The sequence below is a fragment of the Lynx canadensis genome, chromosome B1, assembly GCF_007474595.2.
Source record: "Lynx canadensis isolate LIC74 chromosome B1, mLynCan4.pri.v2, whole genome shotgun sequence".
In the NCBI taxonomy this organism is placed as follows: domain Eukaryota; kingdom Metazoa; phylum Chordata; class Mammalia; order Carnivora; family Felidae; genus Lynx; species Lynx canadensis.
This window is the reverse complement of record NC_044306.2, coordinates 186,064,665-186,091,882: the sequence shown is the minus strand read 5'-3', so window position 1 is coordinate 186,091,882 and position 27,218 is coordinate 186,064,665. Positions and strand designations below refer to the sequence as shown.

General features: G+C 46.8%; 1 protein-coding gene across 1 annotated transcript in view; it reads right to left on the bottom strand.

The window, feature by feature from the left end:
• Positions 1–3,579: 3,579 nt before the first annotated feature.
• LGI2 (leucine rich repeat LGI family member 2) overlaps positions 3,580–27,218 on the bottom strand; it is a 29,446-nt gene continuing 5,807 nt past the window's right edge. Inside the window, exons 4-8 of the mRNA XM_030314104.1 lie at positions 26,802–26,873; positions 21,838–21,909; positions 20,736–20,905; positions 14,125–14,289; positions 3,580–7,187 (exon numbers count right to left, since the gene is read on the bottom strand). Of these exons, the coding sequence (XP_030169964.1) occupies positions 6,370–7,187; positions 14,125–14,289; positions 20,736–20,905; positions 21,838–21,909; positions 26,802–26,873 (1,297 nt within the window). The 3' untranslated portion in view covers positions 3,580–6,369. The remainder of the gene's footprint in view (positions 7,188–14,124; positions 14,290–20,735; positions 20,906–21,837; positions 21,910–26,801; positions 26,874–27,218) is intronic.

Below are 27,218 nucleotides of genomic sequence, written 5' to 3'. Positions count from 1 at the left end.
CCGCCTGGAGCAGAGGCCAAGAGGTGGGGCTCACCTAAGGCCCTTAGTCTCAGCTCTGCTACCCAATTTGCTGGAAAAAGTCATTTGTGCCAATTAGGCCCTGGTTAGTAAGGGGCTGTCCTGTCTGGGAGGCAGGTAGAGAAGCCAATTGTAAGAACAGGTGATCAATGAAAGTGACACATTGCTCACGCCTCCAATTCTTCTTAGACAGTTAGTCCTCAATTAGCTCTCTGAGAAATAGAGAAAGTGAGTGTACTTGCCTTGCTAATGACCGCATGGTCAGGACTGAGCAATTTACACAGCATTTTAGTTCCAAGATTAAATGCACTGAAATATTGGGATTAATGAGCTTCTGACTTGCAGGTTTGGAAAAATTCAGTTCTTTTCTGTACTTCTCCACAAACACAAAACAATGATTCAGTGGTCAAGCAATAGTGAAAAGGCCATTCTCCTCTCTATCCTGGTCAGGGGTACTTGCTCCGGCCTGAAGCAGCCCTTCCTCCTATGAATTTATTATCTGTATTCACAGTACATATTTCACTGGAATGCACCGGGCCTAGGTCAATGGCTTTTTATGGTTAGATACCTATCAGGTAGATGCCTGATCACCTGGGTATCCATTTTCTTTGGTTGGTGCTTGTGATGGACACACTCTAAGGTGACCCCCAACCCCATGAGTCCTTTAAAATCTCCTTCCTTTGAGGAGTGACTGCAGGACCTATGAACTGCTTCCAACTAATAGAATAGGGCAAAGGTGATGGGATCTCACACCTATTGCTCCTGATGACCTTACAGAAGCTCACAGTTATGTCATGACAGGATCTATGGGGAAGACCACTGGCACGGAGCTGTGTGTGACTCCCTAGGAGTTGAAAGAGGTCCCCAAGTCGAGAGCCTGAAAAAATATGGGGTCCAGAGACCCGAATGAGCCTGAAAGGAGATGCTTCCCCGGTTGAGCCTCCAAATGAGAACACAGTCTGGCTGACACCTAGATGGCAGCCTCCTGAGACCTGAGCAGGGGATCGAGTTCAGCTGTGCCAGGACTCCTGACCCATGGGGACTGTAAGCTAATGACCATGTTCTGTTTTAAGCCACTGTATTTGTGGTCATTTGTTGCATAGCGATAGAAAATTAATGCAACCCACATGCCATACCAGTAGTTAAATAATTGGTAATCACTACTGTTTCTTTCATTGCACAATTAGCCACACACTGCTTTGTGATGCAGAAACACCAGCCCTGGTGTTGTCACTATAGCTTCCCATGATGATCACTTTTCCTCTTAACTAGCTTTAAGCTCCCCGAGGGCAAGAACTCTGCCCTTGTACTTTTTAAAAAGCCCCACAGTGTATCAAAGTAATTGACCCACAATAAGTACACAGTCGTATGTGATTCGAGGTTTTGACCCTTCATTTGTCCAATGAAACCAAATGGGTCTAAAGACACAGACACATGAGGCAAACTTTCACTGCTCACTTGCTGTGTACCGGGTTAGAGCCCAGACATGCAGAGAACAAAACAAAAGTCTTGCCCTCAATTTGTTCATGGTTCCACCCAAGCAATGGGATCCCATCTTGTCACCATGCAGAATCAGAGGATGCCCAAAGATCCCCAGAGTTCTTTGTCAATCCATCAAGATTATGATCGTGCAGATCAGGTAGAGGTGTAGCTGTGAAGTCCTTCAGTGACTTTGTAGTGACTTTTTAGTTGGCAAGTAGAAGCAAAAGTCCCCCTGCAGTACCCATCTTCCATTTAAACAGGGAGTAAGCCACAAAGATAAATGGGCATACTCCACCCTTCCACAATAGCCCATCATGCCCTCAAATCTGTGACTCAAGTGGGCATATCCATATTCAAGCAGACCAGAGATCAAAGCCATATTAGGCATGAGCTACTTTTTATTCATAGACTTACAGAATATATCGACTTAGGAGGCATGTTGTTTGTTAACTGTATTTACCAAAAAGAGTTAAATATATATTTAGCCTTCAAATGCATCCATTGTAGCTTGCATACTGCAAAATATGCTTTCATATACATATAAACTATTCTTATTTTACCTAAGTTATGCATCTAAGATACATAAAAGTGGTACCGAATGGCATATTGGCTTATTTTATCACAGTTCTTATACATTCCTGATAGTCAAAGGGATTGATTGGGAATGCATAGTCTCCTACCGGAAAAAAAGGTAGATTCTGAAACAAGTAATGGAATAATGTAAGGATAAGAGTGCCTCGCTAGGTTTAGATCTCAGTAGCTTTACAATTCAATTCTTATTTCGATTAGCATTACAACTGGCTCTCTTCATTAAAAATTGGCTGTTAATTTGCCTGGTAGTCCCACCCTCTACTTGCCTGGCTGAGGCAAAGAAAATCGTGATGACCTTTTTCCTTCCATCTTATTTCTACTTTCCCCAAAGAGTTTCCTCCACAGCCATCTGCCCTGCTTTTCTGCCCATTCCCTTTAGATTGCCCCAAGTCCGGACCACCTTACTCACTGTGTCAACAGCTAGACTTCTGCACTCCATTCCAGGGCTCTCTCTTTAACAGAATCTTTGGCCAGTGCCTAATGAAAGAACGCTCTTCCAAAACTATGAGTGAGAGGCTGATACCTCTGTAGAAGAATCAGGAAGCCTGCTAAAGGCATATGCAAATAGACTCCCCTCCTGCAGACCTTCATCTCTCTTTCATTCTACCCCCGGTCAGAGAAATTTCCATCGTGAGTGTTCCTGGCAACCAAACCTCCAGCATCCCACGCTGATTTCTTTCCTAAAAATACACAGCCTCTCACTCCACGGGGAAGAAAAATGCAACACCGGCATTTCCAGCATGCTCCCCGAAGGCTGATTATGACCCGGAGCCATTCATCATCACTCGTGCCTTTGAGTTTTTAGTTTTTCCCTCATAGAATTCTTCTTGCGTATCTTGTGGACATTGTGACAAGAACCAAATGTGTCTCGACCTCAACATCCCCACCGGAGCTGTGGAGGGAGGGGAAGAGAGGGTAGAGAAGCAGCCGTGCCAGCTAGAAACCCTCTTTAGAAGGGACAATTATCGGAAACTTCTGGAAGACTTTCAAGAGTGGGGCCTTGCACGTAATAGCAGTTCCGTAGCGTTGAACTGTTAAATGGACCAGTTGATTAAATGGTGTCTATTCAGCATTATTCTCCTTCTGGCTGTGCATATTTTGCTGTATTTTTAAAATGTTATCTCAAGGTGCTGCTATATCCTGAATCACGATAAAAAGTCTTTATTTGGAAGGCATGTCAGACTGTCACAAAGAAAACACAAAGCCTGCTGTTGAGGGGGAAACCTCCGCCTCGGCCGCTCACTACTGGATGACCTTGAGCAGGCAACTGACTTCGATTTTTGCACCTACTTCCTTCCCTCTGAAAGGAGCATCCTGCCCGCCAATGAGCTGAAGACCTATTTATTAAACAAATGAGCTGGACACAGATGCACACTGAAAACATATAAAGCTTTGCTGAAATGCAGGGCGGCCTTATTATCCGCTGCCCGAGGACACAGAGCCATTCGCACCTAAGGCTTGTTTTTAGTCTTCACGAGAGATCTGTTCCTGATCCCACGCTTTAAGGCTGTGTGGCGTGGCCACTTGGCCACCTGGAGGGACTCAGCCTAGCCACAGAGACTGTAAAGAAGAAACAAGCTGACAAGATGGGAACCAATGGGGGATGGGAAGGCATGGACAAGAACAGCCCCGCCTAGAACGATCTTCACAGGGGACGGTCCCACGTATCTCTCCGCTTTGGGTTTCTGGTGTTGTTGGTTTGTTTTTCTCGTCTTACGTTATTACTGGGGGAGAAAAAAGCTTCTTGCAGAAATTGTTTAAAACTCAAGGGATGCCTGGGAGGGAGCAGTGGGATTAACGAAGCAAAGCTTCCACCGACTTGCGCCAAGAACATCTATGCTCCTTCAGCAAGTCGACCAGAACAAATAGCTACTCCCTCAGCACGGAGACTCTTGTAGGCTGCAGACTCTGGTCTCATTTTGTCAGAAGGAAAAGAAAAGAGGAGCTGGTTGTGGCTGCGGTGATTGCCCACCCTCTCGCCTTCACCCAGCCCCCAGTTCCCTCAACCTGCCTTCGACCCGCCAGCGTCTCACCTGGACTCAGCAAGAGCCCCTCTCCCCGCCCCGTAGCTGGGAAGCTGGTGCCCTGCTCGGGAGAGGCAGCCCTGGGAAGAGGTGTCCCGACTGCCTTCTCCACAAGCGGCGGCAATCGGGGGCGTCATCTCGACCTGGCACAGACGCGGGGACCGTCTGAATGTACCCTACGTTGTTTGCCAAGCGCCTGTTTCCGCCTGGGCTTGTCGGAAGGTTCCATGTGCCAGAAAGAGTTGTTTGCCCCTCCTCACCGCCGGAGAAATGCCAGAGCTGCCCCACTTTCGGCTCCGACGTGGGGATCGGGGCATCTGTAGTCAATTCGAGTAAACCAGGAAGGCAAAAGAACGCATGCGGAAGAGTGACTTCGCACTTAAAAAAAAATGAAAACAAACCGCTTTTCTCCTGTGGGGTTGGTGCTTAGCAGGAAAGTTTCAAGCAGCAATCTGCCGTGTGCGGCTGACCTCCTTCATTAAAACCCCCGGTGTCCTAGGCTGAAAGCCCTCAGCCTGCAGTCCCAGAATGGACCCAGGAGTGCTGTTGCAACACCGATGCTATTTATTGCCTTCATCTGCATTGCTTAAACACCAGAAACAACAACGCATTCACATTTGTAGCGAAACATCTACCTACTCGTGACTTGGCAAACAATCGTGAAAAAATAACACTGCGGTACAGTATGATTGTGCTGACTTCAGGGCGACAAGAGACGTGGTCGAGTTGCTCTTTCAGAGCCACTCCCCAAATCCACTTCACATTCTCTGAAGAGAACCAAGCTAATCGGGCAGCGCATGCTCTGGGAACCTTCCACAAAACCAGGGCCCATGGGCTTCCCAGTAATCCACACCAGAGAAGCCCATTTTGACATAGGTGCTCTGGCCCCCTGGGTGAAGACCTGGTGTGTGGGGCTCCGTGTGTCTGGCTGCAAAGCCGGTCCCTGCTGATTGGCCTGAGACCCTCAGCCTACTGGGGATGAGCCCCTGCCAGTACATGGCCCCGTGTCAGCGTCTGAGCCCCAGGGGGCTTTCCTGTGCTACGCTCCCGGGACAGGAAGGGGCATTAGCGTCATGAGCACCCTGGGTGCTGCCATCTGGTGCCTCAGCCTCTCTGGGAGGGCTGTACTTGCAGCAGCAACATTAGCAAATCAACAAAGCGGGACATCGTATGAGTAGGGAGGTAGGCAGGTGGGCAGCTGGTAGGTTGGTACTCAATGATTTCTAAGAGTAAGTTGCCCAGAGGGCAAAGCCATGCACAGATCAAAGGGCCACCTCTAGGTTTTCAAAGTCCACCGAGACTTGTGAAAAGTCCTCTTTTGATTCCATAAAATCTTGCTTCAGAAATTCTACCAAATGCTCATCAGGCGGAAATACCTGTTCTATTGCTTTGAAGGATGGGATGAAAAGCACCATTCAGTCTTTGGCCTGTCTGCTGGTTACCCACAAACTCAAAAGAATGGGTTCAGGGAAGCAGCTGGGTCAGGGAGAGCATCTAACAAGCGGTATTGCTCTGGCCGCCCCCGGGGGCCGGCTTTGAACCACAAGGAAGAGGGGAAATGCCTTTGTCTCACTCATGGGCCTACAGCCCGAGCTGGGCCTAGATATGCATCAGCAGAGTATTCTCTTTGTGGTAAAGGAAGCAACGTCCAACATTATTTTGTTAACACACCCATGATGTGCGTCTACGTGAGCCAATGAAATAGCCAACGTTCTGCTATTAAGGGGGATTCAGGAAACTGAAATGGCTCAAAATAGCATTGCTGAGTGTTACCAGATTTTTAAACGAATCATCAGCAAATCTTTTCAGCTGACTTTGGCTTTAAGAGTTCTTACCAAAAGGATTGCTAAAATGGAATGAGAAGGGCCCATAGTTTGGTCTTTGTTTGTTTGTTTGTTTATTTCATTATAAGAGCTATCCCATCTTATCCAACTTTCTCCTTCCTCATTAAAAAAAAAAAAAAAAAAGCACATTACTGTCCTAGATGGTTAAGAGCTAATGCTGTACTCTTTTCTCAGTGACAACAGGCTTTAAGATGTCTTTTTAAATGGGAGAACGGACACGTCATGCAATTAGCCAATAAATGCGATCCCTGATTAAAATGTGAGTTCTAAAATTTTGAAAACTTCTAACTATTCCCCCAGTGCGGTTTTAATTTCAGAGCTCTGAACTTGGCTCTTTTTTGTATTTGCTTCTTGGTCGCTCTCCTGTGAGAGCCAGGGCTACATGTCTTTTAAATTCACCAATCACACCTTCACAAACTTAAGTCAACGACTATATGTTCAAAAATCTTTGTTTTCCCTTTGAAACTGGATGCAAAAAAGAAATCTCTCCTGTCGGTGGAGACAGCCGTGAAGGAACGAGGCGCTTGCACATAAATCTCCTTAAATTTTGTGAATAGCTGCTTTTCCTTATCCCACTGGTATATCTGGGAGAACGTATAGTCACTCCCCAGGGCCAGGTAGTGGTTATCTTTAAAAGAAAAGGGCTGCAGGGTCATGGCCCCCCGGGATGGAAGAGCCTGGATCTCCACAAACCGCTTACTATTCCACTTCATGACCCTGGAGTCCCCGATGAAGCGGGTGAGGGAAAGGTAGAGGGCATTCTGCATTCTAAAGCTTTTCACGGCCAGTACGTCCTCCATGTTGGGGATATCACTGTGGGGGACAAACTTCTTAGAGCTTTTATTCCACTGGAGGATGATGGGGACCTGGGAGCGGCTGGACAGAATCAGATGCGATTTCCCGTCTATGTCCACAAACTCCGCATCCGTGTCCCTGAACCACTCGTGCAGAGACTGGTAGGAGTAGAATCCTTTGCTGTTCCATTTATACACTGTGGACAGCCCAGCTTTCGAGCTGTCTGCGATGACGAAGAACGTCTCGTCCTCGATCTGAAACAACTCGATGTCGTTGGGCTTGGAAATGCGGGAGACTTCGATGTCTTGGAATTTGACAAACTTGGTCCAGCTCTCGTCGTATTTGTAAATGTGGGAGCCGCCGAAGAGCTGGGCCACCACCACGAAAACCTGGTCGTCAATGAGGATGGCCTTGCAGCCCACAATGGACTGACCTGTGCCCCGAGAGAAACGAGAGGGGATTAGGGCACCGTGGTTAAAAACGCTCCTCCGCAGCGAAAATGGGGCCCTTGTGAACTGTAAAATGGGGAGAGATGTAAAGAAATGGAAGGAATGGAAAACCGGACAGCCGATGTGGAGAACGGTGTGGCGGTTTCTCAAAACACTGAACACAGAATTACCATGTGACCCAGCAATTTCACTTCTGGGTCCAGAGCGAGGTCTCTAAGAGATTTGCACAACCGTGTTCATAGCCGTGTTACTCACAACAGCCAAGAGCCAGAAGCAACCCAAGCGTCCACTGACGGATGAATGGATAACCAAATTGTAGTACGTACACACAATAGAACATTGTTCCACCTTAAAAAGGAAGGAAATTGACACACGACACATGACAATATGGATGACCGTTGAGGGCATTATCCTAAGTGAAATAAAGACAGTCACAAAAAGATAAATAACCTATGATTCTACTTATATGAGATCCCTAAAGTAGTCAGACTCATAGAGACAGAAAATAGGACGGTGGTGGCCAGGGGCTGAGAAAGAGGGGAGAGTGGGGAGTTAGTGTTTAATGGACACAGAGTTTTAGTTTTTTCAAGATGGAAAGAGTTCCAGAGATTGTCTAACCAGCATGGTGAACGGCACTTAATGCTACTGAACGATACACGCAAAAGTGGTTAAGATGGTAAGTTTTATGTTAATGCATATTTTCCCACAGTTAAAAAAAATTTTTTTAATTTTTTTTTAATGTTTATTTATTTTTGAGACAGAGAGAGACAGAGCATGAACGGGGGAGGGTCAGAGAGAGAGGGAGACACAGAATCTGAAACAGGATCCAGGTTCTGGGCTGTCAGCACAGAGCCCGACGCGGGGCTCGAACCCACGGACCGCGAGATCATGACCTGAGCCGAAGTCAGACGCTTAACCGACTGAGCCACCCAGGCGCTTCCAGTTAAAAAAATTTCTTAAACTTAAAAAAATATATATAAAAAAAAATATATATGTGTCTCCACAGAAATAAGTGCTGATCACCTGGTGTCTTTCGAGGCAGGAGTACAATTCAGGAAAACCACAAACACTAAATGAACTGTCTTCGTGCTATTCAAAAAACGTATTCCCCAACTCCATAGAGCAGGATGAAACAAATGGGGAGTTGGGAAGGGAGGATAAAAAGGTAGGAGTCAGGTCTCAGAGACACGAGGAAAGGACTGCCACGAGGGCTCTTTGAAGACACTTGGCCTCTTCTGATTTCTAGAGCCAAAGGAAGCTGAATGCTGGCGGAACAGTGTTAAACCCTGTGGCTCTAAGCAGGTGGCCCAGGATGTGAAATGCAGCACGTGTAAGCTTTCTGACCTTGTGCCCATTGACTCTCTGTGCTCAGGCTCCTCGTCTGTAAAATGAGGATGCTATGACCCCTGACGCGACAGGGTTAGTAAAGACTAAATGAGAAATTCATGGTTGGTGTTGTTAGAACAGAGCACCCATAAACAGGAAGTGGTCAATGATTAGAAGCTATCGTTACTGGATTATTGAATCAATGGTCTCGATAATCAAAAGATGTAACCCCTTTAAAGTCGCCCATAGCAGGCATTGCAAAAACACCTGTAGAATGATCACTGACCTGAATGATCTCGCTCGGGCAGCACAAAGCCAGAACTTTGCTGCCAAAGGGGACCTCTCCTGTCCGGACCACCTCCTACCATTTTCTCCCCCACCCAGACCCCCGAGCCTTCTCCCAAGCTCCTCCCTCCAGCCAGCAAGCAATAGGACCACTCACATCCATCTAGGTCATCTGATTAAAAGTCATTTCTTTCCCCTAATTTTCTAGGCCATTTGGGCCAAAGTGAATTTGGTCTGTAAATTACAAGGATATTATCCAATTTCTGTCCTTAGTATCAACTTTGGGGGCAGACAGTGGGTGGATTTTTGAGTGATATTTACTTTTCCTGGTCCCTTTCCTCCGTTTCAAGCTAATTATTCCTTTTCCCCCCTGAGTATAAAAGTTTTCAATGTTCCTCAAAGCAAATTTTGAAAATAACAGGTAACCATTAAAAAGTGTGTACTATTGAGCAGGCACTATACTAAGTACTTTACATGTATTTATTCATTTCATGCTTACGACAACCTTATGAGACCAGTATTATCATCATCATCATCATCCCCATTTTATAAGGGGAAAAGTGAGGCACAGAGAAGTTAAGTAACTTATACAAGGCCACACAGCGAGTATGTGATAGAGCCGGGGACCTAAATCCAGGTAGTCTGGCTTGAGTCTACACTCAACTACCAACATACCAAAAAGCACAAAGAGGAAAACCAACATCACTCGTACTGCAAATGCTGAAATAACACTTCGTATCTTGATAAATTTCTTTAATCGTTAATCTCTGCACATACCCAAATTCAAAATTTAAAAATAAATTTCGGCTCCGGGGCACCTGGGTGGCTCAGTCGGTTGAGCAACTGACTCTTGATCTCAGCTCAGGTCAGAACCTCACAGTTGATGGGTTTGAGCCCCGCATCGGGCTCTGCACTTACAGGGCAGAACCTGCTTGGATTCTCTCTCTCTCTCTCCCTCTCTCTCTGCCCCTCCCCAACTCACACTCCCTCTCTCTCTCACTCAAAATAAATAAATAAACTTAAAAACATAAATGTGGGTTCAAACATTTTTTTAAATTAAAACTAAAAATAAATTTGGGCTTATAGGATACGTGGGCTTTTTACAGTCTACTTTTTTTTCACTCGACCGCTATGATGTAAACGTTTTCCCCTGTTATTGCACCTTCTAGAACTTGAAGCTTTAATATTATATGGTATTCCATCGCATGGGTGTATCCTATTTTTTAACAAATCCCCTATTGTTGGACACTGCAGTTATTTCTAGTTTTTCATTATTGTACGTAACATGCTTCCTTGTAGTCTTTTTTGAAAACCATCTGGCGGTATTCTTAAACGCAGGCATTGCCGTGCTAAACGTTGGGCACGCTTTTAAGGCTTCTGGATTTAAACTACTGAACTGCTCTTCGGAAGCCGCCTGACTCCACCCTGACAACACCAACAGAGTGCGTACTCCTGCTCCCCTTCCTGAGTGGCCTACCTATGGAGGTCCCTGCGACCCAGAAGTGTCTCACAGGCCTGCCAGTCTGTCTCAGCTGCGGGGCGCTGTGAGAGAGACAGAAAGAATTCCTTTCTTGGAGATGTTCCGGAACACCTCTGTCCAGGCGAACACTTTTAGCTTATAGAACTGTGAGTAGAGGCAGAAATCACCGTGTGTGTGTGTGTGTGTGTGTGTGTGTGTGTGTGTGTGGGTGTGTTAGCGTAGGGGAGAGAGTAGAGCCTAGAAATCAAAAGGCAAACAAAATAAACCAAAGACAGGAGAGCTGAGAAGAGATGTAGAGAGAAAAAGGAGACGTAAAGTGTGAAATCTTGGGGTGAGCGTTACAGTGGGTTCCCTTCTCCTCCCAGCAGCAGCAGATCCATGGCTGGAGCCGTCCCTCCCGCGCATGCTCATCACGATCTGCAAAGGGGGACGCAGGTGCCCCTCCCAGTCCTCAGGGCCCCCGTCTGGCCAGGCATGGATTGAGGAGAAGTGCCCAGCCCTCGCAGACTCTGGGATCACTCCGTGATCAGACAAGATGACAAATTACATGCATGGCCCGTGAGGGGAAAACGGGTCCGTGTTTCCCTTGGTCTTGTTCAAGGCAAGCGGCTGCAGGGTGGTGGGGAGGAAGCATTCCAGAGGCCACAGCAAGTGTATTTGTCATGTGCCCGGCGCATGAGCACTTAGGGCTCTCCTTCACGCCAGGCCGCGCTCAGGGAACCACACTCCTTCCTGCACCGAGGGATCCAGGCTGTTTCTGGAATCACTCTCTTCCCCTGCTCCCTCGGTCATTCTACGCTGGCCCCCCCTTTCCTATGCTGATGAAAGTTACGGAGAAGTTTTAGCTGAAGTGAAAGAATTAGGCTCTGGAAGGGGGGAAGAGGGCTGCTCCTTTTTTTATCCCCAGGTGACAAAACTAATATTCGCTGAGGACCTACTACGTGCCCGTCTGCCCCGGGCCCCAGTCAATTCTCGTGGGTCCAATCCGACGATGATCCCATTTTACAGATGAAAGGGGCTCTTGGAATGAAACTAACTTTGCCAAGGTCACTAGCTGGAAAGATCTGGAGCCAGCTTCATCGAAAACCTGCCTGATGTTGGAGCTCACAAGTTTAACTACCTCACTGTTGAAACCCGTTTCTCAGGCTTGGCTGTGAAGAGGATGTAGGTGGGCTTTGTGTGGGGCTGCCCACCACTCATTAGATTGAGAGCGAGGGGCTGAGGAGTCCCCAGAAACTAAAAAGGCCCCACCTTGGCTCTCACCTTGGCCACACCCACTCCGACCTCACTGAATGCTTCCCACCCACCGCTGCCCCAACCCACGCCCCGGCCCAGGCCATCAGCACCTGCTCGGATTCCTGCAACAGCTTCTCAACCAGTCTCTCTGCTTCTACCTTCGTCCCCTGTCCCTGCCACAGGCTACTCACAGCCCAGCCCCCTGTGCCGGGCACCTGCCTCATCCTGGGCAGCCCTGCCGACCTCTGCACGAAGCTGTGCACTCAGATTAAAAACCCAAGTCCTTCCTCTAACCTGTTAGGTTCCTCTAACCTGTCCTTGTCTGCGGCAGCTTTCCCTCTGGATCATTTTGTTCAGGCCAGAATGGCCCCCCGGATGACCCCAACAGGAAAGGTACCCTCCTGCCTCCGGACCTTTGCACTTGCTGTGGCCTCTGGAATGCTTCCTCCCCACACTGTCCACATGGACCAACCCCTCATGTCCCACCCATCTTCTCCACGAGGCTTTTACCAGTCTAAAACGTCAACCCTCCCATGGCCGGTTCTTCAAAACTTCCATCCCCACCTTCCTTTCCCTTCTCAGTGTGTTGTCATCTGCTGTGTTATCTGCATCATAATTATTTGTCTTTCTTTTTATCTCTCGCTCCCATTACAGTACAAACCCGTTGGGGGTGGAGGTATTCATCTGGCCTGTTCACTACATCATGCCTAGCTCAGAGTAAGTGCTCAAGAAATCATTGTGGACAAATGAATGAATGAATGAATGAACGAATAACTTGACGATTGTCGGGATGCAACCAGCTGCAGACTGTCAGAAGGGCAAGTGGAGGGCCGTGCTGTCCCTTCCTACCCAGGTCAACCTGAGAGAGGAAAGGGGTGAGATGCATCAGTGACAGGCCCTGAGCTCTGCCCCTAACGTGATTCAACATGCCTGAGCCCTGCTCTCTTGGTCTGCAAAGGTGTGAGAAGGAAGCCGGCACTGAGAGCTGCTTGCTCTGTGCCTGGCACTCTTTGAATCCGCACAAACATCCATATAAAGTACCTGTGTTGCCCGTTTTACAGATGAGGAAACTGAGCCTCAGAAGCCACAGCCACTTCTTAGTACCTGGCGGGGTCGGGAGTACAATCCACGTGCATCCGTTTTCAAAACCTGAGCTCTTTATCATCTGTCCGCCGCCTCTCTATTGAAAGGGGCTTTGGTCCTCCCCCTGCGGGCAGGCAACCCTCACTAATACCTCAAGGGGCTGCAGCCAGCTTCCAATGAGATACACCAGCGCCTGGCACCTCACGGGCCCTCGACCAGCCTTGGCAACAAGCCCTGGTGTGGAACCCCCTGCACAAAGCACGGGGGCCAGCTCTCATCCCTCACCTATCCTCCAAGTCTGCAAAAAGAGGGAAGCAAAAAGCATGTGGATAGCAGCCCCCACCCCTCCACCTCCTTTTTGCCTCGAACGTGGACTCTGGGTTCCTCGGTTCACCTGCAGCGCTCTGTGCTGAGTGTGCACTTGAAGCCAGAGGGGCTGTTCTCGGGATTGTGAACTCAGCACTAGGAAGCCAGGTGGCCCAACAGCAGAGGCTCATCTGACGTGGCATCTTCTGAGCTTACGGAGGTGCTCGTGTGTCTCACAGACCTCTCAGTGCTGCAGAGATTAGGCTCATTAGCGTCTCTGTTCTTGGAAGGGGGGGAACGGCACTCTCTCTGCCTCCCTACACCCCCTGCACCTGCTGCAAAACCGCGCTGCACCCGAGAGATTCCTAGGAGTCTCCTAATCTGGAATTTCTACCTGATACACTTCTCTGGCTGCAGCAGCAAAACACTGCTCTAACTCCAAATCGGGAACCACTAAGGGCAAGCCTCTCACAGGGTAACAGGCCACCGTGGTGCTGTTTATAAAGTCAGTGCTATTATCAGATTGCACTTGATAAACAAGACGTCTCTAAAAGATGATTTTGACTTGACCCAGTATTTACAAAGCAAGTAGCCCGTTTTTAGCAGCGCTAAGACAATGGGTTCCTGACAGCGTTGAAAGAGGCATTAACTAGGTTTCAACCCAAAGGCATGAATTTAGACAGCCATTTATTCTTACTGTGTTTGTATTTGTGAGAAGGAAGCAGTGGCCACCAGGATCTGGCAAGTGTGGGCATGCGTGTGCATGCACGGATGTGCACGTGTACGCGTGAGAACGTGTGTGTTAGCATATTCGTTAACAATCAGCTTAACCAAAGTCGAAGGTATCACTGGGCTGCTGAAAAGCTGTTGAAGTCTTAGGCTGCCACAAGTGATCAGGATTAAGGGATTCTCTGGTGACTTCTCACCACGACCGGAAAATGCCTCCCCGCAACACGCGACCCATCACCTCTCCCTTTGGAAAGAATCAGCAACAATAAATAAGACCACCACCCTAAGTTTCTGTTCTCACCAATAATTGACCAAGTCGAGAAAGAATCAGAGAGACGAGGGCGGGCTGGAATGTGTTCCGCGACTCTCACCAAGTCAGAGAGCCCAGCTTTTCCTTCCTGGGGAGGACAGAATGCTTCTTCGCCCACCAGCCACAACGAAACGAGGGGGATACATTGACCAAAGCCACAACATACCTGTGATATTGTCATAGCTCCGGAAGTTCATTTCGATATGGTCCCACTCCAGCACCATGCAGTTCTCCATGCTGGGCTGAGCGATGGCCACGTACACGTCGTTCTTGGAGTTGAATGTATCCACGGAAACCGACTGGTAAGGCAAAGTCTGATGAACGACAAAATCTGGGAATGGGTAGTTAAAAAAAAAAGTCTCTATGAGATCCCTTGTTGGAATTATCATCCACCATCACCCTTCTACCCTTTTCCATCATTGGACGTGAAGAGGACCAGGAAGGAGGGAGGACCCAGGAAGGAGGGAGGACCGGCGAGAAGCAACACACACATCACAGCGTGCTTCATTCTGGGAGATTCCAGAAGGCTTCTTTGCCTTGTACAGGATGATGAATGCACAGCTTCTACATTCTCTTCTCTGAGACAAATAGCTCACCATTTGGCTACAGGATCTCAAAGTTTTACACAAATTTCGGTGAGACCTGGCTTTCAAAACCACAAAAGACCCCCCCATAGCAACATTCCAGAAATGATCATGCAAATTACTCCGGGAAGAGAGCTGCAGTGGTCACACTGGTTTGGGAAATGCTGTCTTTCTAAGCCTTCTTGGACCGGCCTGGTAGCAAAAAACCTGTTTCATTCTGTTTGTGTGGAGTTTTTCAAGCTTACCTGCCAAGGCGATTGTGTATAACCCTGTTATATTCCCACGCTCTGCCTTACTCCTGGGGGGAAACACCTCCACTCCAGGTTCAAAACCAAAAGTAAACTCCCCAGGGCCTCCTGGGTGGCTCAGTCGGTTAAGTGTCTGACTTCTGCTCAGTCATGATCTCATGGTTCATGACTTCAAGCCCCGCAGTGGGTTGTGCTGACAAGCTCAGAGCCTGGAGCCTGCTTCAGATTCTGTGTCTCCCTCTCTCTATGCCCCTCCCCTGCTCATGCTCTGTTGCTCTCTCTCAAAAATAAAATAAACATTAAAAAAAAATTTTTAAAGTAAACTGCCCGAAGGGCACACTGCAGTTTCGGAAACCACACCAAAGGCTCTGATACAGTGTCAGAAATTTACAGAGCCCACAGTGCAGGGAAGTTGACCAGTGTGTTCACCAGTTACTGGACTCGGTGCCATGAGAAGGGGCCATGCCTGAGATCTGGACAGTGTTCTGCTGCTCAACGAGCAATTTCTACAGATCTGTTAGATTTTCAAGCCACGTGGAACTGTCCTATTTGACCACGTGTTCTGGTCTTACATTTAGCGCTAACACTCCTCATCCCTTTTGCTCCCCTGAGCTACCACTGACTCATTGTGTTATCTTGGTAAGGATGTACAAGTTTCCCAAGGAACGGGGTGAGTTTGCCCCAGGACACAAGGACAGTGAGCGCGTGGGGAAGCCAGAGAAGAAACGAAGAAGAAATTTAAAAACAAACAAACAAACACCAAAACACTAATAAAGTTTAAGGTAAGTGATTTCTTCTGCTAGAGATGTTTCAATGTGCGCTGCTTCCTGGCAGGCTAAATGCACCCTGGTAAAAAGATGGTGGACGTCTGGCTAAGGGAAGTCTTTCCTATGAGAAAACCCTGGCGTTGACCATCTCCTCCCCACCCATGCTTAGCCCCGCCTGCACAAGCCCCAACTCTTCTGCAAAGCCTTCCCGGCGCCAATACCCAGGACTCTTTCCTAACTCACTGGATTCATATTAGGCACTGCCGTTTAAATCTTATTCTTCACGATGACTGAATCTCCAGCATGGCGACTTCGGCGTTGGATTTGGAGAAATGGGGAAGATCTTACAGCCCCGGGCCATTTTACAAGGCCAGCCGCCGAAGCTCAGAGAGGGCATGCGCCTGGCCAGGGCCACACAGCCAGTGTCCTGTGCCTCCTGAGCCAAGGGCTTTGTGAGGTCAGGCCTGGGTCCGACCCTCCCGGGAACGTCCCATGGCACAAGCCTACGGCAGCCACTTCAGAAATAACTCTGACTCGGAAGCCTCTTGAAAGAGGTCAAATGAGAAAGGCTGTAAGGGGGTAGGCCACTCAACAGTGAGCAAAGGCAGGAAGTGCAGACGGGGCAGAGGCAGGAGAGGAAGGGAGAGACACTGAGCTGAGCGAGTGTTGAGGTGGGAAGAGTGGAGCAGGGCTGAGAAGAGCAGGTAACAGGGGCGGGGGAGACGGGGGCAGGGCTGAGGCAGTGAGGGCAGCAGGAGGCACAGGGACGAGTGCTTGGAGTCAGACCCCCTGAATCCACTTCCCGCATTTGAGACTCTGGGCTGTGTGCTTGCCCCTACAAGGCCTCAGTTTCCTTATGTGCAATATGGGGGCAGGGATTCTTACCTGCCAAGCTTGATGGCAGGGACACACTGATAGTGTCGGTAGAAAGGCCCATCTCAGGGCTCGGCACATAGTAGGTGCTTCATCAACACGGAATCGAGGTCTGAGAAAGGACAGTCTACCTCCTCTGTCCTAGCCGCCACTGGGCTGTATCTTGAGGAAGTGTCCATTTTAATGGTGTCTAAGATAACATGGCAGAGCTGTGACTCCACGGCCTTGCTGAGTGACCTTGGGGAAGTTATTTAACCTCTTCATTGTATGTTATCATTCATACTCACTTAGAGTTGTGCGTACCACAAAGTGAGTGCGCAATACCTATTAACTTCTGGAGGTGTCCCTATCCCCATTCTGAGTGTACGGGAGGTGCATAATAAATGCTTCCCTGGCTTACAAGTGTGGGAGGGCTGGCCTTGCCCGCCCCATGGCCTGTTCTGAAAACTGTGTGGGGAAGAAGTCGGGGGTCATCGTGTGATGCACACAGGTGCAGGGAGAAGGGGGAGAATCAGAAAGGAGGCCGCCTTTGCACCCTGACGGCAAGAAGCGGCCGACGGAGAGTGGGGACAAGTGTCAGCAGTGGATGCCCTCATCCGGAGTGGAGCCTCCGGACGAACTGAGGCTTTAGGTTCTTGCCTGTCTTTGTAGCTCTGTGACCTGGAGCAAGAAACCTGAGCCTCAGGGTCCGCATCAGTAAAAGGAGGGTAACACCTATTTCATGAAGTCGCTGTAGAGACTAAGAGAGCCTAAGTGTGAGCACGGAGCCTCCTACAGAGTGAGCCCTGGGGAGTTTTAGATGGTAGCTCCGTGTGCGAGCCTCATATACTGTGTAACAGTGACCCTGGAACCCTTAGGAAGAATGACAATGGCTGCTAGCCCCACCCCTTTGTCAACCCCCACCCCCACCCCCACCCCCACCCCAGATAGCAGCATCACTGCAGCAAACAGTAAAGGCACGCAAAACTCAACCTGTAGATGACTGGAAAAAGGGAAGTGGCAGCAGTTACCATCTGCTCCAGAAAAGGGCTCCAAGAATACCGCGCCATGCTCTCCATTACGAGGCAGACACATCCAGCTTCTCGGCCGCCTTCTGCTAATGTAAGCCCCGAAGGCTCCAAACACTCCTGCCCTGCCCGTAACCCGCGTCCCCCACCTGCACCCCCGAGTCTCAGAAACACCAGCATTCGCTGAAAAACGCAGGCTGTTTAAAGGGCAGACCCAAAAGTTTCCGTTTTTCATTAAAAAAATCCCAGAGAGAAAGAGAGCTGCCAAAATTAGACAGCATTTTACAAATCTAGCTTTTTAACGGTTCTATTTTCATTTGTTTTCCCAAAACATTGGTTTCATAATATTTTCTATATGCTGACTATCTGGCACCACACAGACTGTTAAATCATTGCAATTATAAATCTAATTCTTAATAGGAGAGTCCTTCTCCCCCTTACCTACGCAACACCCCCCCCCCAAAAAAAAGGAGGAGGAGGCAGAAGAGAAGGAGGAAGGAAAAGGAAGAAACGTCTGAAAGAAAATGATTGATGACTATGTGTAGGGGTGGAGGGCGGGCTCGAGGAATTTTAAGATCTTCTCCCATCCCCATTTTAATTCGTCTTTCATGAACGGCAAAAGCACATTCGTTATGCAAAGCTCTCCAACAATACACATACTGATATGACATCAATTTGCTGGTGGTAAAGTCTTAATGGCATTCTCTGCAAAACGTGCTGCCACTCCCATTCACATTGGATTGAGTTTATGATGTCAGTGGGATTCTCACAATTTAGGCCTTGCTCCCACTGGAATCAACAGATTTTTACATAGCTATTTATAGCCCTTGCAGAAAATAAATTATACATGATGCTGATCCTATTGGGAGAGAAACTGCACATTAATGCATTATTTCTCTTTGCTTTTCATCAGCCCAGAAATAGGGAAGCTAACAGGACAATTAGGATGCAAAATTCACTCCAAGGAATTTAGTGAATTATCCTCCTAACATGGGGAATCATGAATAGGTAACAGGGATTTTTGAGGCGGTTAAAAATAGACTTGAAGCAGAGGGTTATGGAAAGACTGTGATTAATCTAGAAGCTGAAACAGTCCGGCAGTGGTTCTGCCATGTTCATTACACCCAGGTGCCAGAACACAATGGTAACAGTATCTTCCTCTCCTTCCTCCACCTGAAGAATTTACTCCTTTCCTGAAAATCTGAGCTAAGAGAAAAAGGAATGCCCTCAGACGATGTGCTTCCTCCCTAAAATGCAGTGAGGATGCCATAATAGTACCAGGACTCTCAGATTTGGCTTTCCATCTGCCATCATCCTTGCACATTTCCCCTCCAGCCTTGAATAAAGCACCAAAGAATGAGCCTTGATATGAGCAGGAGATAGGAACCAAAGAAACCCCAAACAAAACAAAAGAAAACCCCTCAGAATGTACTGACTTAGTTCTTACAAGGCACAAGGCAGGGACTATCCCTGGGGGTGGACACAACTTGGTTCCGCCATTTTTTCTTGATGGAGAAAACTATGAGCAAAAGCTAATTTGTTCATGAGTCTCAAAGGGATAAGACAGTAGCAAAGATAGAATCATCACTTCCCTGTTACCAGGGAGGACTGCCGACTATCTAAATCTTAGTAGGAAGCTTTTTAGCAAAGGCAAATATATATATGAGAGAGGATGCCCTAAAATGTGTTAGGGGGCTCATGCTGCGTCATGGGTTCTGGGTTTAGGACCGGTTCCCAGACCTGGATACCTTGGTTCCAAGCCCCGTCTATTCCTATGACAATTCTCAGAGCCCAGATCATTTCCATAACCGTCCCCAAGGCTCTAAGGTCAGAAATGATGTTTTCTCATATAAATTATTCCCTGTCCCCAGATCCTCGATACCCATGTCATTCCTCCCAGAGACTGGCAGAGTTTTCAGGCAGGTGTGAAGAGAACAATGGGAAAGCTGCTCACTTCACCTGGGGGTTCAGAGAACTCACCAGAAAAACTGGAGAAGAGGCGAAAAGGAGCCCCGGTGAGCTGTAGTTTGGCATTTCACACCAAATGGCCTTGGATGCCACCTTTTGGTGCAAATGTCATTGACTATGACCTCTGATTTATTGCACTGCTCTACGATATAATAAATAACCTGCTAGTGGCCTCAGCTGGCAAAGGGCACCTGCCAATTACACAGCTGAATAGGCTCCTGTTCAACGACGGAAGACAAGGGCATCCCACAAGACTTGCGGTTTTCTTTCAAAAACACGTGAACTTGTAAAGTTCCTTATTTACAGAGATATCTGGAAACAGTTTTTACTTTATGAGTTCTTGTTTGTTTATTTGTTTGGAGGGCAGCAGTAGGGCTGGCCTAAATGTCACATTTTGTTCTTGGAGGTTTTTTTTTTGCCTCTGAGTTTCTGTAACTATTTTCTGAGTTCTCATTCCTGCTGTTCCCACTGACATGCCTCGAGGCTTTGTAGATATCAACTCTCAGCCTAAATGTTTATTTTTATAAGTTTGGTAAGCAGGTTTCATACTGTGGATTGATCTGTTTTCCTTTATAATCTGGCTTCAGAAGCTGGAGAAAACTCCACCTAAGCCTTTCATACGGAGGCACTCACCTGCTCTCTACAAGGTGTGACACTGGAGGCAGTTAGTATTTTAATTTTATCTCATAACCTGTAAAATGTATAAATGGAAACCCCGAGGCAGGTCCTGGAAAAATGCAAAATCAAACTTCCTTTACATTTTTCCTCAATGTGGGTTTTTTCTTTAGATAACTACTTGTTCACTTCTATTTCCATTTTGCCATTGGTTATAACTCAGCCAGTTACCTCTTTTTTACAGGGAACTACGAAAGCAATGTATGGACTTTAAAGTCTCATATTTATTAGCTGCACGTTCAGTAAACTTCCTATTATTCAATCAAGGGAACAGTGAAAACAGTCAATCAAGACAGCAGGAATGTGGCCCTCTCTGCACGGACTTTCCGTGAAACCTCATTTGCAAATGTTCTTATGCCCAACTTGCCAGTTCATACTTTGGCCCTTAAAAAAAAAAAAAAAACCTTCAGAGAAATTTGAATTTTGTAAAGAATCACAATTCAAGCCAGGGCTCTTAACAAAAAATCCTCCTGAACTGTTGAGATGTTTTCCTGACCACATCAGTTCATTTCTTTTAGAACACTTAAATGTCACCTAAAATAATTTGGATAGAAAACGTTTACACCCACTTTTCTCTGGTTCCTGTGGATGACAGAAACAAAACACAAAGGGAGTCCTCTCAGTAAGAGTCTTTCACGAGAGCGGTTCTGAATACCTGTGGTTGTGCATTCATAGTCGAAGCTCGGCACATCATTTAGCGTTTTTTCCTGATATTCAGGGGGACCGATGCACAGGACGTCAGACACTGTGGAATTCGTCATCTTCAACCATAGATACAACCACTTGGCTTTGCAGTCACATTCAAATTTATTGCCCCTTAAGTCTCTAAAAACCAAAACAAAACACAAACACATACCTGGAGAAATGGACATGCCTGAAATGCTTCAGCAGGAATACGATGATTTAACATCCTGATCTATTTCATACCCCCCCCAAAAAAAAGAGAAATTAAAAGAATGTTGTATTTAATGCATCCTATTTCTTGTGCGCATCACTGACTTTACTTAATGATCTTCAGTGCCCATGATTTTAACTGTAGCTTACAGAGAGCTCTCGGAGCTGACATACCACTATTTCTCCAAACTCTCCTGAAACGGTCACCATGCCAGGCTGGAAATGGGGGAGGGTAGACAGAAGAACGTTCCCCCCTCCCCCCACAGATGCAGATTCTCACAAAGCCAGGACATTACAGGAAGGTAGCGTTCACGAACACAATCGAAACATTAAGATCTTGTGGAACAATGTCCGGTAAGAAGTGCCAAACACTAGAAGATACAGCAGAGGGATACGCTACCTTGAAAAAGGAAACCTCACACCCGGCGAGCTTAATTTGCCATTGACCTAACGCTACTAAGTGTATTCCAACATGGCAAGACCTAACACGATAGCAACTATATATTGTTTCCCACCATGCACTCTTTGTCACTGATTTCTTTTTTTTAAATGTTTATTTATTTTGAGAGGGAGACAGAGACAGAGACAGAGGGAAAATGCATGGGGGAGGGACAGAGAGACAGAGGAAGAGAGAATCCCAAGCGGACTCCACGCTCCTTTCAGGAGCTTGAGCTCACGACCACATGCAGGACGTGAGCCTCTATGAAGAGTCAAATGATGGAGCCACCTGGGTGCCCCTGTCACGAATTTCTGACTGCAACATAAAAGAAATGCAGTGAGGGGGAGAGGGGGCATTAAAGACATGATTAACTTGGACACAATGACACGTGATTAACTTGGACACAAGCATTTTCCTTACTTACAGTTCAATCAGAGAGTCTAAATCACTGAAGACATCCCTTGGGAGTGCTTTTATATGGTTATTGGCCAGAGAACTAGAATAAGAAAATCATATGTTAATGTGGTTATTATCCTCAGGCCCTGTCACTCCAAAGCCCCTTAAACAAAGCTAATGCTTTAAAACAGAGCTCTCTCTAAACCTCTTCAGCACAACATGGCTCAATTTCTGGCTTTGCTCATTGATACTGAGATCAAGAAGTTTTGTGACACAAAGACAGCATGATAGATGCTGGAGTACAATGTACTTTTTGCTTTGTTTTTAAAAGAAGCTCTTTATATACATTTGTTAAACGTTGGATGGCATCTTATATTTCTCAGAATAAAAGCCAAAGTCCCTTTGATGTCATGCAAGACTATCGTCTATAGTTACCCGCACTCCCACTTAACTATGAGACTGGATCTCTGACTACTCGGAACACCCACGCTGGCCCCCTTGCTATTCAAATGGATAAGGCACTCTCCCACCCTGAGGCCCTTGAACTTGTGATTCATCTGCCTGAACGATCTTCCTGTGGGTACCCACACAGATCACGCCATCATCTCTTTTAGGTCTGTCCTCACTGATCACCACTTCCCTGACCTCTACCAGCTCCCTTCCCTGCTCGGTTGACCTTCACCGCACGACTGTCGCTTCGCGTACCACGTATTTTAATTCTCTGTTTATTGGCTGTGTATTCTCCCCAGACATAAGCAACACAAGGGCAGAGATTGTGTTTGTCCACATCTGTATCACAGCATCCAAGCAGTGCCTGGCACATAGTAGGTACTCAGGAAGCCTTTACTGAGTGAGTGAATGAATGAATGAATGAATGAAGCACTGAGGTGAGAACGATCAAAGAAAAGATGTACAGTCTTGTCCAAGAAGTTTCCTTGCAGTCCATCTACGCAAATTCTATTACTTGTGAGTCTAAGAAAGGATTCAGTAAATACTCTTTTGCACAAAGACTCTCAGCTCTAACCCCATGATAATATAAAATTTCAATGGACTACAGTGTTTAGGGAGCAACCGATTGTGATCGGTTTCTTTTCTCATTAGCGAAGGTTGACCAGAAAGCATTTTGCATTGCTCTTAGTTTTGAAGATCTAAAATGTCCTAGTCTGTTCCTCATCTCCAGGAAGAACGACTACCATCAACGCTTTTTCTGATGATTCAGGATCATGCAGTGCCCTGTCATCATCCTGCTGAAGATGAATGTCCGTGGTGCTGGGCTGTTGACGTAGAAAGATGCTGGGTGTTGAAAAGATGTACACCGAGCCTGCGCTTCTCCCCAGGGCATCGTGCTCTAACGTGAGTCAGCCAAGAGACTGATGCCTACTTTTGTTTTCTTTTATTCACGTGAGTGCGAACAGCAAGACATATAAATGATAAACACGTACGCGATTCAGCACCAACCCCTTTAAAACATATATATGAAATTAGCCTTGTGTGCATCACAGTGACCCAGCGGCTCGCAGAGAAAGCTTCGAGCCCATGTGTAACCCAAACATTCTTGCTGCAATATACCAAGAGAATATGGGGAAACCTGAACATTTCACAATTATGTCCCTTCCTGCCTACGTAACCACAAATGGATTAAAATGCAATTTCGTGTATTATTTTACTTTTCTTTCCTAAATGATTTAGGGGTACATTTCTAAAGATGTTGGAAAATAGGCTGAATAGGTAATCATTGTCGGGCAGTAGCTTTCTGAAATTAAAAAAAAAAAAAAAAGGTGCTTGTTTTGCTTTTTTACTGGCTGATGGTCACTTTTTCTGGAAAGCCCCAAAAATTCTTTTAGCTAATTAAAGGTGAATTATTTAGCTAGACATTTTTAGCTAATTGAAATGTACTGTACCCAAGTGATAAGAATATATGGCAAGTTCGGAGCCCAAAAATGTAGAATGTTTAGCAACCTTTCCAAGCATTCAATTTCAGAAAGCCAAATTATTTAGATGGACTGTCCACTCCACTCACACTAAGTGCATACCATCTCCCTTTCCATTTCATTTTGCCTACAAATTTATGGCACTTACTTCATTTCTGAAACTACTTAACAGCAACCTGTCCCCTGGGCTTTGCAGGACTGCTGGAAAATAAATGTCCTAGATCTTAGTTACAGATTGGTACTGCTTCTTCAATGCTTTGAAACCTGATCTATGTTTCTTGAGAACAAGAATGTGAGTCTGTAGGTGCTGGAAAAACTCATAAAAAGATACAAACCAGATACTTAAGCAAATTCCATCTAGTGACTTCCTTGAGCATAGGAGTGAGTTTTGGAGAAGCGGTGTGCAAACCTCCTTGCTTAGAAGTTGACAAAAACTGGGGGCAGGTGGGAGGACTGGTCCATTCTTTCAACAATGTATTAAATGCTTTAACTCCTACCTACGTCTCCAACCTACGGAGTCAGCTTTACAAGTCACCTGACTTGCCCAGAAGCAGAGTATACGTGGAAAATCCAGCTCAGTAAGGAACCCGTTGATCAACCAGGGAATCACACGGGATGTGCTGCTAGCTTTCAGCCCTGTACTAGACGCTGGGGGAAGAGCAGGGCTAATGAAAGAGCTGCGTGGGCCCTGTCCTCAGGGAGCTTTCAATGCAGCTGGGGAGATAAAACTGACATCACGAAACAGTACCAACCAGTACGGCCAAGGCTACTTACAGGGTTGGGTGTGTGCAACCAAGAGGGAGGTTACAGAGGGGAGATCAAGAACGGCTCCATGGGGGAGAGAGAACTTAATCTGGATTTTGAAGGAAGAGCAGATTACAGGAGGTCTAAGGTAGAAAATACAACATCCTAGGCAATGGACAGGATGTGAGCAAAAGCCCAGGAATGGGATGGGTTGGGTGCACACCGGGGTCCACGGAGAGATCAGTGTTCTGAGGACATTTAAGGACGTGAGGTTGGAGAGCTGGGGAGTGCCAGGCTCCATAGGCTTGACTGTAGAATGGCAGCATGCACTGGGACGGGCACCTGAATCCATCAGAAGTACGCCGGACCCAAGCAAAGGGCTCTTCGTCACACAGAATAGAAGGTGCCTCTCAACACACATGCACACATTATATACACATGTGGTTGCGTGCATAAATAACCAGTGCGTGCACACAGTTATGTACACACGCAGCATGTACACCCATCTACCCGCATAGAAGTCCGTGCATCTCTGAGCAAACCTGTGCCAAGGTCTGCAAATACACGTGCACAATTGCTGCATGGTCACGCCTGTTTTCAGACCAAGGACCCGTAGTCAATGGGTCAAAGGAAAGCTGACACCTGGGTTAACTCAGTCACGTGGCTTTTTGCTTCGTTCATGATCTGGCCAGAGCTTCTGCTCGAAAGCAAAGCCTCTCATTCCTGACTTCTGGGAACCAGATCAATGTGGTCACAGCTGTTCCTCTCCAGACACCCACAGCTGTCTTCTTAGCAGACCCTGTCTGGCCACTCAAACTGCCAAGGGTACTCAGCAGTCCATGGAGAAAATGGAGACTTCTTAATGAGTGGAGGGGGGCTGTGCTGTTGCTGTTGACCATGATAATGACGGCAGCTCCAAGCACACCTTGCGCATTTACTATGGCTAATGGGCTGGATGCTTTGCAAGCGAGCATTAACCCACTCTATGCAGCAATCCCGTGGGGTCAGTATAATCACCCCCACCTCCAGGATGAAGAAACTGTGGTCCACAAAGGCTAGGCAACGTTAATAAATGGTGGCCTTGAGATTTGGACCCAAGTCTATGTGACTCCAAATCCATGACCTTAACCTCTACAGGAATGTGGGGATTCGGTGTCTGGGTTCCATCTGAAAACAAAACAAAACAAAACAACAGCAACAACAACAACAACAAAATGAGGCTTTTACAGAAAGAAGGAAAACCTGGGGCAATAATGACAACATGAGGCTGACACTCTCCAGGATCGGTGGTGCCGATCCAGACGTTTGGACCTCCCGTACTCCTCCCTTATCTGCTTACTTTAGGAGGTTTATTTAACTCAGACAGGGCTTCTGCTTGGTAGGATTCCAGAATCAAGTGCTCGTCGAGCCTGCTGACTGACACCTTTGCCTGTATCAGGGCTTGATGTAAATGATTATCTCTTTCGATGTGTTTCAGTCAGGGTTGCACCTGCTGAAGGCACTATCACCCCTGCCCAACACCCCTATTCAGAATCTTCCTATTCTCCCAATTTTCTTTTTATCACAGAGATGAGACATGTTATCTGACTCAATCACAAAGTATCTATCATGCACACAGGACCTGATTCCTGGCTAATAAATGGTTCTTACCAAGAAAATGACTATTTTTACATTTTCATGAACACAGCTGCAATTTTTTTCCAGTTTTCTAAATATGCCAAGTATGTGTACTTGCCTCATTCTGATATAGCAATTCAAATCAATTTGTGTTTAACTTTTTTTCCTCCAGAAAGCTATTAAAGAAGCCAGAGAGCTTAGCTTAAGCTGCAGATTAATCCAACATAAAAGAAAAAGCTATTTGCATTCAAATTAGAGGAACCACAAAAACGTCTCTATTCCATTTCATCCAAATTTTGATCCTGCATTCAACATTCTTCAATGAGTTAACTGAAGCCTCAGTTCCCAAATCTGTAAAATGGAGATTCACAAAGATAACGAAGAGAAGGCTCACTAGGCACGCAGGCACACAGCAGGTGTGTTATACGTGATAATGCCCTTCCTACCTTCTTCATCACTGGACAGAGGGCCCTCGCGGCTCCTCGTTTCACATGCTGTCATGTGGCCCATAACGGCAATTCAGGGTAACGGAAAAGATAATTAAGCTGAGTGCATGAGTAACCACACTGGCCTGCTGTCTGATCAACAATACAAAACACTTCGGGCAACCTGGAACTTAGTTTCCTTGAGAGAATGTTACAATATGGACAAAGCAGTCAAGAAAGAACAAGCATCTCGCAACACGTTTCATAGGACTTACAGGTGAGTCAGGTCACGAAGGCCACGAAAGGCATTTCTTGAAATGGTTTCTATCTTGTTCCCTTCAATGAACCTAAAGAGAACAGCAGTATCATTCCACCAAATTTTCTCCACTTAATCTCTCTAAACGATATTCAAAATGAATTCTTTTTTAAGTGGAGTACGTTCACTTTTATTATTTTTTTAATGTTTATTTATTCTAGAGTGAGAAAGAATGTGTGAGTGGAGAGGGGGGAGGGGCAGAGAGAGAGAGGGAGACACAGAATCTGAAGCAGGCTCCAGGCTAGCAGCACAGAGCTGGACGTGGGGCTCGAACTCGTGAACCAAGAGAGCGTGTGACCTGAGCCGAAGTCGGATGCTTAACTGACTGCGCCACCCAGCTGCCCCCAAAACAAATTCTAAAAGCACTCATGAATTT